The sequence below is a fragment of the Condylura cristata genome, unplaced genomic scaffold, assembly GCF_000260355.1.
Source record: "Condylura cristata isolate star-nosed mole 26May11 unplaced genomic scaffold, ConCri1.0 scaffold00035, whole genome shotgun sequence".
NCBI classification, from domain to species: domain Eukaryota; kingdom Metazoa; phylum Chordata; class Mammalia; order Eulipotyphla; family Talpidae; genus Condylura; species Condylura cristata.
In genome coordinates, this window is record NW_004567136.1 from 8,284,037 (window position 1) to 8,296,474 (window position 12,438).

At 48.1% G+C, this 12,438-nt stretch overlaps 1 protein-coding gene across 1 annotated transcript in view; it reads left to right on the top strand.

The window, feature by feature from the left end:
• The window catches only part of FAM169B (family with sequence similarity 169, member B), a 41,592-nt gene that overhangs the window by 986 nt on the left and 28,168 nt on the right, over positions 1 to 12,438 (top strand). The window contains exons 2-3 of the mRNA XM_004692962.1: positions 414 to 541; positions 4,088 to 4,187. Of these exons, the coding sequence (XP_004693019.1) occupies positions 414 to 541; positions 4,088 to 4,187 (228 nt within the window). The remainder of the gene's footprint in view (positions 1 to 413; positions 542 to 4,087; positions 4,188 to 12,438) is intronic.

Genomic DNA, 12,438 nt, shown 5'->3' on the forward strand with positions numbered 1-12,438 from the left:
TATCCTCCCCTGTCAGTCTTACTCCCCTGTCAGCCTCACTCCTCTGTCAGCCTTTCTTCTCCTGATCAGCCGGTCACCTCTCATGGTGCCTGAGGGACGGGGCCACTGTGGCTGATCTGGTGGGAGGACTGGAACCATTGGTTGAGGGGGTGAAGTTTCCACAGCTTTCCAGGGCTCACGTGAACCTTATGTCCCTGGGGCTTGTTGCCAGTTCTGCCGTGGGAAATGTCTTCATTTTACCTGGTTTTCACTGATCTTGGTCATTAAAAGCAAAACAAAACAACACATGACACAACACAACTTTTAAGGCAAATGCTCCATGGAGGTGTGTTCTAATCTGTTTCAAGAAGCAAGTGGCTTTCCTTTCAATGCAAGAGTCAAACTAACACCCTTCCTAATGTCCTCCCTCGCAGGCTACCCTGTCGACTTTCTGGAAGATGACCCCGAGGGGCTCCGGGAAGCAGCTGTGGCTTACCAGGCCTCCCTCCAGAAGGCAGTGGGTTCCCCTGCGGAGCTTATCACTCTCCCTACAGGGGAGCAGGTACCTACCTGTGAGCTTCGTGTGTTGTGAGCTCTGTAAAACCTGGCTTCTAGAGCATTACTGTGCAAGGATAAAAACCTTTTCTCATCCCACCTTGTAGGTCTCTGGCTGCTCTAATCACATTAGTGACATGAGACTGATTAAGAGGTGAAAGAAAATGCTGATTAACTTCCTAGCGTGGAGACCTTATAGATAGGGTCCCTGGAGAAAGGACCAGAGCCTTTTGCTTTCTAGCCTTCTCAGATGAAGTAGAATTGAGAAGGAAAACGGGGTTAGGCCTGCAGGTTATAAAGAAGTAGCCACCTCTGCTTCCCTCTTCCTTGCCTCTTCTGCCCTGTGCTCTCGCTGGCAATGAGGATGTCCTGCATCCTTCAGTTTTGTTTTTTTTTTAAAGATTTATTTATTTATTCGTACAGAACTGGGGTACAGATCAGAGATGCGGAGGGTGAGAGGATTCACCAGAGACAGAGTGGGGAGCAGAACAGGCAGATCTACGAAGTACACTGCTGAGGGGAGCAGCGGGCGGGTCAGGAGAGGTCTGCCGCGCCATGTGGTCACCTCCGGGGCAGGCGGGGATCGAACTCATGCGGAAGCGGCTTAAGCTTCTCAGTGCAGTGCTGTAACCCACTGCGCCACCAGGGAGGGCCCATCATCCTTCAGTTTTTTACAGTGGGATTTCACCTGCTTGCGAGGAGGGCCCCTGACACTGTTCTTGCAATGGCTCTTTCTTAAGTAAATCTGTATGCCAGTTTGGCATATGGCCCATTTTGGGGGGCCTTGCTCTGAACCCCCCAGTAGGATATCAGTAAAAGAGTATTATAGATAAAAAAGATTATCGTTGGGGGTAACTACTAGAATAATTCCACGGTAGAAGTAGGAGGAATCGTGGCTGGGATTTCTGCCAGGACAGGCTGCTCGGAACAACACATTTAGCACTTATTGTCTTGTGTCTTCACCTCTCAGGTCTTCATGTTATCTCTAACAGTGGGGCAGTGACAGAACCTACTAGGTACCATTGTGAAGAGGTTAAATGAGATACTGTTATAATGCCTGATTGGGTCTGGATTTTGCCATTTGCCCGCCCCCCACAGTTCAGTTACCTGTGGCCAAGCATGGTCCCCAAACACTATGATGTACAATAAGATGTTCTGAGAGAGGACAGCATTCATGTCATTTCAATTGCAGTATATTATTATAATTGTTTTATTTTACTATTACACATTATTATTAATCTCTTACTGTACCTAACTTATAAATTAGACTTTACCAGAATCTGTCCGGACAGAAAAAACCACAGAAGACACAGAATTCAGGAGAATGTGGTGTCAGGCATTCACTGGGGGTCTGGGGGTGTATCCTCTGTGGGTAAGGGGGGACTGTTGCATGTTTTCTGGCACTAATAAGATGATTTTTCGAATATAGACTGGTGCAGAAGAGAGAAATAAAAAACATTTGTTAGGAGGGGGGTGATGGGTGAAATGTGAAAATTGCGTTACTTTTAAGATATTCACCCCACCCTCCGCCGTTAGTAAAAAGATATGTGCCTCTTGGCTGGCACTTAAGTCCTGGTCTCTATAGTTTTAAAGCTGATCTGCTGAAAAGGACGAGATTTTCTGGTTTAATACATACAAGATTTCACCTGTACGAGAAATTGCCGCTCTCGGCGGGCAAAGGTGGTTGAGGAAGATAGGGGTTTTGCTTCACTGTACGGAAAATGTTCCAGAGATGGTTAGAATAACGGCTGGTGCGGTTTCCATAGGGCGCTCTGCCCACGGAGGTGGCTGAACGCACGCGCTTTTAGCGCCCCCTAGTGGCGATCGAACCGGGCCCGCCAGCGAGCTGGGAACGAGGCTTTTGGGTCTGGTGGGACCGGGGGAGGCAGATTTGGGAATGGGGTGGGCGCCAGGTAGTCTGAGAAGTTCAGTGAGACACAAGAGTTAGTCTTGCACTGCTTTACCACTATCAGTTTCCTGCTTTTATTTCACCTGATTTATGGATTGCTTATGAGTGAATAATTTGTTATTAGCCAAAACATAACAAAGTAATTATTAAAATTTAATTATTTTTCTTGTGGTAGAAATGCCGACTTGATTTTACCCCTATGCGTTTCTCCCACTTATTTGGTTTCTGACCAGTTGAGCAGTGAATTGACAAAAGGTAGCAGTTTCCCACTGCAGGTTTGCAGTGGGATTGGACTCTACACTGCTCTTAGCAAAGTTAATTATTCTTTTCGAATCCAGAAAACAAATTTCCAAACAAAAAGAAAGATGAGGAAGTGGTGTCAGGATGAAGTGTGCCAGTCCCCCCAAATCTTTTCAGAAGCAATTCTGCTTCCAGTCTGAAAATTGTCCTTTCCCACTTAAAAAGCTATAAAACATACTGATTTTTTTTTTTTGATTCTAGAAGAGTATGTTTTCTTTGTTTGAAATGTGGGCACTAGAGCCAAAAATAGTAGAAATAAAATCACCTACACTGTAAACATTTTATTTTATTTTATAAAGATGTATTTATTTATGAATACATACCCCAGTATGTAACTGGGGTTACCAGAGGTGCAGGGGCGGCGAGAGGCTTCACCAGAGTCAGAGTGGGGAGCAGAACAGGAAGATGGACGAAGGACAGTGCTGAGGAGAGCAGCGGGAGGGTCAGGAGAGGTCTGCGGGCCATGTGGTCACCTCCTGCTAGGGATCGAACTCACACTCAAGGGGCTGCGGCTGGCAGGTCTTCAGATGAAAGGGCCGTCACCATGGCGGGGGCAGGTGGGGGGAGGTAAATCCTGCTTCCTTCTGGTGCTCTGAACAGGGGAAGGCAGTAGACTTGTCTGAAACTCTCAATTTTTTGAAACCCTGGAAGCCCGCTGTAAACCTTACCAAGAAAGCCTGGCTCCATCAAACATTCTTTCCTGATTTTTCTTATACCATCCTTGTGGTTTTTACATTACATTTTGCAATAGGAAGGGTTGACCTTTTGCTCTGGGAGTTGGGTGTGGTGGGCTGGGCAAGCAAAGGGGTTTTGGGGTGTTGACTCTGGGGAGAAGGTCCTGGGGTGGGGCTGGCCTTGGACATCCGGGCCCAGGCTGAGGCCCACAGAGGGCAGGGCCTGCCTGAGACTGCCTGCAGCGTTCTGAGCTGGGCACCCCTGTGGCATCAGGCTCAACACCGCCGAGGCTGTTTCAGGACAGTCGAGGCTGGAGGTGGGAGTAGCGTCCTGGAGTTTGTGGGCTTCAGCCCATGAGAGGGATTAGGCTGGAAAAGGCTGCTGTGGGGAGGTGGCATCTGAAGGCGGAACCCAGAAGAGCCTGCATTTGAGCTTGAATAGGTAACAGGGGTGGGGGGTGGCAGCTTGCTGGTGGGGATGGCTTCTGTCAAGTTGCTTTCGTGTTTGGCTTAGAGTGGGTACGATTTCCATTTTTATGTTGTCTGCATCCTCTCAAATTAACCTCTGTGTAAAGTGTTCTTTCAGTGAATATTGCTAATTACTTGTCAAGGGATTTCCTGCACCTTTACTATGATGAAAAAAAAAAATGGTGATGTTCTTATTTTTCAGGTTAAACTGGAGGCTTCATCTGTTTGCTTCTGCAGCGTGTACCGTGACGAGCCTCGGCATAAAGTATTGGTCTTGGTCCGTCCCTGGGACACAAAGACAGGTTGGTAATTATTCTTATTATTTTTTAAATATTTATTTTTTTATGCTTACAAGAGCTGGAGTGTAGGTCAGAGGTGCGGGAGGGTGAGAGGTGTCACGGGAGACAGAGTGGGGAGCAGAACAGGCGGATCTACAGAAACCCACTGCTGAGGGGAGCAGCGGGCGGGTCAGGAGAGGTCTGCTGCGCCCTGTGGGCCACTCCTTGGCCGGGGATCGAACTTGTGTGCAGTGGCTGGCAATAGCCTTATAGGGCTCAGACTTAACCTCTTGTGCCACCAGCGAGCCTCCAGCTTGGTCGATTTTAGTGGATTTTGATCACAGAGGTCCTGGTTAAATTGTTTATAAGTCACGGAATCAAATGCTTAGGAAATGACGCTGGAGCTCTTTGGCTGAAGGTCTTCGGAGAACAGCGAGGCGGGAAGGATGTATTTTCAGTGTTTTCCAGTAGCTCATGATTGTGCCCTGTGGGCTGTGTGCTGTCTGCGTTTGGGTTGAACGGTGGTTGAGCGGCGTGAAGGGTTGTGTCCTCGGGTGGAGCCTTGTGTGGGAGCATACCATCGTCCCTGGAAACGCAGGACCGCGCCCTGAGGACAGATGAGGATGTGAGACCTGTCAGTGGTCACAGGCCACGCCCAGGCCACACAGCTAGAGCAGCGTGGGGGTTTGTTTCTGGTGAGCTGTCCCTGTCATCTGTAACTCATGGACTCTCCCTCGTGTCCCAAAGAGCATTTGGGCCGCTGCCAGCCCCCAGAGTGAGTTCTCTGAGTACAGCTGGATCTCTGGGCTCAGTTGCACGTGGAGCCGGTTCTGGGGCTGTTGGCACGAGACAGCGGAGATGGCGAGGAGGAAAGGGCCCAGCCTGTGGGTCACCGGAGCCCAGGCACCAGTGAGATGCAGGCAGAGCGCCTGCCTCTGGGCTTGAAGGCCGCCCGTTTCAGCTCAGGCCTTCACTTAGACATTTTCTCCGGCTCCCCTGTTCATGTTCTACACACTGTGTGTTGTGGCTTGTATTGCTGGTCTAACTAGAAAGGAGAAAAGAGCCAGCAGCCTTCGTCCGTCAGCCCACTTTAAATGAGGGGGTGTTCGGTGAAAGTTTGGGGTCACGGGTCTTGGCAGCTCAGCTCTGCCCCTCCCCTGGACTCAGGATGTCTGTCAGGGGCCCTGCTCAGAGGGTGCCTGACCAATGGGTGTCAAGAAGCCCCAGGTGACATTTCCGACCAGGGAGCTTGTCCCATTTCTCCGTAGGCCTGGTCACTGTGTCGTCTGCTGTCGCTGGTCTGGAGATTTGAGTGTGTGTGCGAGCTCTCGGGAGTTCTCCGTGGCTCCCAGGTGAGGGGTACCCCACTGTGTCACTGTCTCTGGACCCCCTGGGGCTCTCCCTTCTTGGCAAAGCCCTGGCCGTGAGCCATGGGGCTGGGACGACCCCAGCCTCTGACTTCACCTCACATGTGGGGCTTGATCGCTGGGTTGGTGGAAGTCCCAAGCTGTGCCCACAGGAACGCCTCAGTGAACAGATTGTCAAAAACGCTAAAAATATCAGCTGCCGATTTTGAGAAAACGTTCAAATATCAGCAGCCCTCCCCTCTGCCTTTTTGCGGCATTTACCAATATTCTGGTTATAGGCCTTGAAGTACAATTTGCATAATGTAAACATATGCCTGACTCATGTAAGTCTGTTTCCTATTTCTACTGTACTTAATTTTTGGTTGTTTTCAAGAACGTATTTAATAAATATTCAGAGGCCCCAAGAACTCGCCCTCCTTCTGTGCAACAGGACTTTAGGTGAGGGTTCCAAATGCCTGTGCCCGGCCGGGGTCTGGGGCTCGGCACCACGCGGATCACACCTCCTGTGGCTGGAGATCACGGGCTTCGGAGAGGCCGATAGCTCGTCGCTTTCAGGTTCCCTACTTGCGTCTCTTCTCCTGCCGGCGTGGCTGTGACTGGGAGGACGCTGTTGGTGGCTGGTTCCTTTCCTTGCCCATGACAGGTTGTGACTGCCAGGGCTGTGTGTCTGTGTACGCATGTGAGCTCGGATGGCAGCTAAGGGACCCGAGCTGTTTGATATATTTTATTTTATTTATAATAGTTTATTTTTACATGCTTTTGTTCATTTTTCCATCTCAGTTGCAATCCCCTTGGGCTTCCCATCACCAAATCACACATGTGCCATCACCATAGTCCAGTGCATTTCCCTCCCCCCACTGTTTTTGATCCCATTCCCCACGCCACCCCCACAAAATGTCTCTGGTATATAGCTGTTCATCATTATCACTAATTTCTCGCCTGTTCGTTATATTCCTGTTATGAGAGAAACCATCCAGTGTTTGATATTTTTTTAAAGATTTATTTATGCATTCAAGAACTGGGGTGTAGGCCAGAGGTCTGGGGGAAGGGTGAGAGGATTCACTGGAGACAGAGTGGGGAGCAGAACAGGCAGATCTACTGAAACACACTGCTGAGGGGGGCAGCGGGGAGACTGGAGAGGTCTGCTGGTCCTGTGGGTCAGCTCCCTGGCCGGCCAGGGATGGAACTCGAACTCATGTGGCTGGCGACAGCCTATAGCACTGTCTTTAACTCCTGCACCACCAGGGTTGCTCTCATAATTGTTAGTTATTGATAAGCTGGTTGAATCCATCATGGTAACTTCTCTAACCCCAAGAACAAATGCAAACCTTCCCGGAGTCCCTGGTAGCGAGCACTTAATATGCGGTGGGCTGCTGTAGGGGTGTGAAGAGGTATGGGCCATCCTCCCGGCCCCCCTTTCTTTAAAGATGGCTGAGACACAGAAGCTGGCCCCTGTCGCCCCCTGCAGGCTTCATTTCTCATGCTTTTCTAATCAGGCTGGCCGATGTCCCCAAGGGGATGGGACAGCAACCGCCCTTCCTTGTGGCCAAAACTCTTATCTTTTATTTTTTTCCCCTTTTTTTATTCCCCCTTGTTTTGGTAGTCTTATTTTAAAACCATTAAGTGATGTCAAAGGCCTACAAAGATTAAAAAAAACCACCCTGCTCATAAAAAATGCAGTGACCTTTCCTGTCTTTTGTGTTAAATCAAAACTGCCCTTCCATGGTGGCCTCTGTCCTCTGCTCCCATGACCGGTGGAGGAGGGAGGGATGATTTTGCTGTCAGATACAACTGGCTGGGCATCTGGCTCGGACAGGGGGGCTTTTGGCCTTTGTGAGCTTCAGGTGGGTCGTTCGCAATGTGGGGACACCTTAGCTATTTCTTCAGGTCACTGTGAAAATGGTTTGTGGCAGAAAATCCGATGCTTCAGGCCCTGCAGGGCAGGGCAGACGCCGCCTCCAGTCTCCTTGCCGACGGCACGCCTCTGCCTCTTCTCCCCGACCGAGCGTTGTGTTCCAGGAGCCACAGAGAAATCAATTGCAGGAAAACTGGCAGCTGACTTACCTCCCTGACGGAGTCTGCTTGCAAACCTCAGGCACAGCGCGGGGCTAACGCCACCAAGGGTGATCGAGTAGGGTCCTGAGTGCCCCAACTGTAAGGCTGCTGTTCCGTCTGCTGGTCCTAAAGCACCTGCTTGGATATAGTTGCGCAGCCTTCCAGAAGCACCGGCTGGGCCCCTGCTGGCGTGGGGGTTAAAGTCTCAGTGCGTCAAGCTATCGCCAGCCACTGTGGCACAAGTTCAATCCCCGGCCGGAGCTGACCCACGTGGCTCGGCTGACCGCTCCTGTCCCGCCCCCTGCCCCCCTCAGCAGTGTGTTTCAGCCGCCCACCTGTTGTGCTCCTCACTGTCTTTCTGGTGAATCTCTGTCACCCTCCCGCACCTCTGGCCTACACCCCAGCTCTTATATGCTTAAACAAGTAAAACTAAGTGTTAAAGACAAGGATGTTGAAAGCAGCAGCCTGGGCTGGAGGGTGCCTTTCGCAGCCCTCAGCACAGGGCGCCGTTCTCATCCTTGGAAGGGCCGCTGGTCCCCTGAAGCAGGCTCCTGGAAAGGCACGTGACCTGGGCTCCTTAAGGGAAGAATAAACCTAGCTAAGTTGTGGCCCCATCCTTCCGGGCTCTCTGTGATGCTCCGGCCGTGTCCAAAGCACGACGATGTCTGTGAGGAGTCACTGGGGTCACGGGGGCTTGAACCCATTGGAACCAGAGTGCGGAACCAAGTCTCCTTCGAGCTAGAGGGACAACATGGGATCCCAGGGGTTCTCTCTGAAGAGTACTTAGATCACTAGGCCCAGTGTTTCCCAAGATTCTGGCTGTTGAATTTCAGAAGGGAAAGAAAGATGAATGATCATTTAATTTTATTTCCATTTTTACTAGATCAAGAGAAAATTTTCTGTTCTCTGCTTATCTAACATTCGTTGAGTTCCTTTAACAAAAATTGGCCTCTAAGCCTAGTGCCTTGGCTAGATTGAAGATTTGTGTGTGTAAGGTTTGTTTTTATAATCACAGCAAATGACACCTTGCTGGAGGGCTAATCAGGAGGTATGCCGATCTGTCCATCTGTTGGAATTGAAAGTGTGCCTAGACCACGTGCAGATGTTAACAGGCACAAGGAAGGCACTGAGCCTCTCTGACAATTAGGGAAATGCATATCAAAAGCACAGTGAGCTATCACTTCATTTCTTTACAAGAAACTGGTGTTGATGAGTCTGTAAAGGGACCTCCCGTAATTTAAAAATGCTGATTTTTATTCATGCAGTCACTGTCCCATTGAGTACCTTCTGTTGGTGGGAACGAAAATTGGTGTAGACATTATGAAAACAGTGTGGAGATTCTTCAGAAAGTTAAGATTATAAGTACCATATAATCTGGCTACCTCACTTAGGGTATTTGTCCAGAGAACGGAAAGCACTAATTCAAAGAGATGCACCCGTATGTTCACTGCAATGCTAGTCACAACAGCCACCGATTGGATAAGTGCCCTTCAGTGGATAACGAAGATATGGCTTATATACATATGGAATAGTATTCAGCCATAAAAAGGCGAACCCTGCCATTTGCAACAACATGGGTGGATCTATAGGGCATTATGCTCAGTGAAGTAAATCAGATGACAAACACTATCTGATTTCACACATGCATGGTACATAAAGAAACAAAACAGGCCCTCCCTGGTGGCGCAGCAGGTTAAAGCACAGCACTGAGAAGCTAAAGCCACTTCCGCATGAGTTCGATTCCCGCCTGCCCCGGAGGTGACCACATGGCCTGGCAGACCTCTCCTGACCCGCCCGCTGCTCCCCTCAGCAGTGTACTTCGTAGATCTGCCTGTTCTGCTCCCCACTTTGTCTCTGGTGAAGCCTCTCACCGCCCCTGAGCCTCTGGCCTGCACCCCAGTTCTGTATGCACAAATAAATAAATCTTGAAGTAAATAAATACTTATAAAAAAAAGAAGCAAAACAAATGAACACACAAAACAGAGCAAAAACAAACTCTTAAGAATACAACAAAATAGTTACCAGAAGGGAAGGCAGAAGAGGGGCTGGATAATTGGACAAAAAGAGTGAATTGTGTGAGTATAGATGGACACTAGAATTTTAATCATGAGCATAGTGTGGTAGATACAGATATCGAAAATCTGTGCCCCTGAAACCTATGTAATGTTATAGAACAATGTTACTTCAGTTTTAAAATACGATGATGCTGGTGTCTGAAGAGCACTGGTTCCGGTCCAGGCCTCTACATCCCCGGATAACCTGTTCTAATCCGGGGCAGCTCTGATTGTTAGAACACTCCTTGGAAGGAACCCAAACTGCTGTGCTCACGAGTCTCTGCCGCTGGCTTAGTGCACCTGCAGGGGCTGTCCAGGTGGGTGGGTGTGGTGCCTCTATGGGACGGCCCTCCCCAGCTTGGGGGCCAGCGCCCACCTGAGTCTTCTTGTGTCCTACATCACTCTATCTGTTAACCTTGGAACGTGCGCTCCAGAGCACTTTGCATCCTCGACCTTTCTTTTGGGGTGTTCATGGCACCCAAGCCTCATGTCCTCTGGGGTTCAAATCCTCTGTCCCTTATGAAAGGGTGGGTTGGGTGAAGGGACCTGGCGTCCCTGAGCTTCAGTTTCTTGCCTTCCTGTCAGCAATATGGCCAGGGCTCAACAGCAAGACAGCCCAGGGGGCTGGTGAGAAGCGCAAAAATGCAGCCGCAAGTTTTCAGTTCAGTGGTGGTCCCATCACTTCACTTAATTTTAGAGCATTTTCACTATGCCTCCCCCTAAAAATCCCAGCCCACTCCCCTATCAGCTACTTCCCTTCCTTCTCCCCCCCTCCCCCCCGCCCAGTCCTCCCCAGCTCTGTTTTTATGGACTTAACCTATTTGGGACATTTTATGTGAATAAAGCTGGGCAATATGTGTGCCTAGACATCTTTCACTTAGCTTGTTATTAAGGATCATTCCTGTTTTAGCCAGTTTCAGGACCTCATTTATTTTTTTATGACTGAACAATATTCTATTGTGTAGATCTACCACGACTTTTCTTTTTCAAGTTGATGGGCATTGGGGTTTTCTCTGGGCTATTATGAATAACACTGCTGTGAAAACTCATGCACACATTTTTGTGTGGGTCTAGGTTTGCTTTTCTCTTGCAAACCTATGAAGTGAATTGCAGTTCTGGAATTCACCAGGTAACTCTTAATCAGTTTTGATAAACCGCCAGATTGTTTTTCAGTTTGTGTCGGAGACCAGCTCCAACTATTGAGGTGTCTGGAGGCAGGACAGGCAGGACCCTAAGGTGGGAAAGCGTCGGTGAGTGGAGATTCCTAAAAAGGGGAGAAGGAGAAAAAGGGGAAAGGGGGGCGAGGAAGACACGGGAGTCAGAGTTGGGTGCAAGTCTTCCTGCTCTGCCTTCAGCAGAGGTTTATTTTATACATTACGAGCAAGCAGTGGGATGACATCAGCACACGAACTGGGCTGAGAGATTACAATCATCTTTTTTTCTAAGAACAGTTTAGGGTCGTATTGCCCTTTAGCTGAGATATAACATTCCAAAATCAATCAAGGTTAAAAACAGGTACATAGGTGCACAAAGTTTATGACTAATATTACTATAGTGGAGATCAACTGAGATAGAAGCCCCTTAAACCTTATCTACTACTTAATGGGTTTTTGATTTTCTGCCTGAGTCATCCTGGGAGGCAGAAGAGGAAATTCCTTGCTAATCAAATCTCTGAATAGGAAACATAGGTGGATTTCCTTATCTGAAGACTACATAGTAGAATCCTGAAAGACTAGTAGAATCCTGAAAGACTATCCTTTAAGGTGTAGCAGGTAGAAAACTAGTTTAAGAACAGACAAGCTGGATGAATTTCCACATCTAAAGGCCAAACAATAGGAAGTTTGAGTAATTCTTTAAAAAGCTGAATAGAAGGCTAGGTGAGATAATAGAATGATAAGATTTGGGTTATCCTCCATCCGGCAGTGAGAGAGATTTTGCAAAAACAGCCCTTTTGCGTTTATCAGTCAGTAGTCAAGTCGCTTGACTTCAGGGGAATTTTTCACCCTGGTGCAGTGCTTGCTTGTCAGGGCAGGCAGGCCTTATGCGGCTGATGCAGTCCAGTTGTAAGCTGAAAGTTGCTCAGAATATTTTGATATTACAATTATACAAAAAAGGGAGGTCATAACATAAGCTAGCAGTGGATTTTTCAGAGCTTTTTCCCGATCTGCCTGGAATCTGTCAGACGATAGACGTTGCATAGCTTGTGTCAGGTTCGGTTGCATCATTACAGCCCCTCCAACCGTGTAGGAGGACTCCAATTTCTCTGCATCCTTGTCAACACTTTTTATTGTCTAACTTTTCAGATATAGCCATTAAGTATGAAGTAGTTAACTCATAGTTTTGATTTGCCTGATAACTAATGACCTTGAACATCTTTTCCTTGATAACTAACGACATTGAAGATCTTTTCAAGTGTTTATTGGCCTTTCCTGTGTCTTCTTTGGAGAACTGTGTACTCAGAATCTTTGAAAGTTGGGTTATTGTTTTCTTAAGAGTTCTATGGATGTTTTGAATACAAGTCCTTTGTCAGCTACGTGATTTGCAAAAGTTCCTTAGAGTGGCTTCCTTAGAAGCACGCAGGTTTTTAATCTTATGATGTCTAGTTCTTTTGTTGCTTGTGCTTCGTTATCTCATCTAAGAAAATTTACTTGCTTGAAAAATAGATTTTTCCATCTATTTATATTAACTCTTCCTTCTGACTGTATAGTTAGTATCACTGAAAGTTCTGAAGGTGAACATTCTTTTGTTTTTGTCCAAGTAATTTAAAAAAATGCTGGCTTTTATTCATGCAGTCATTAT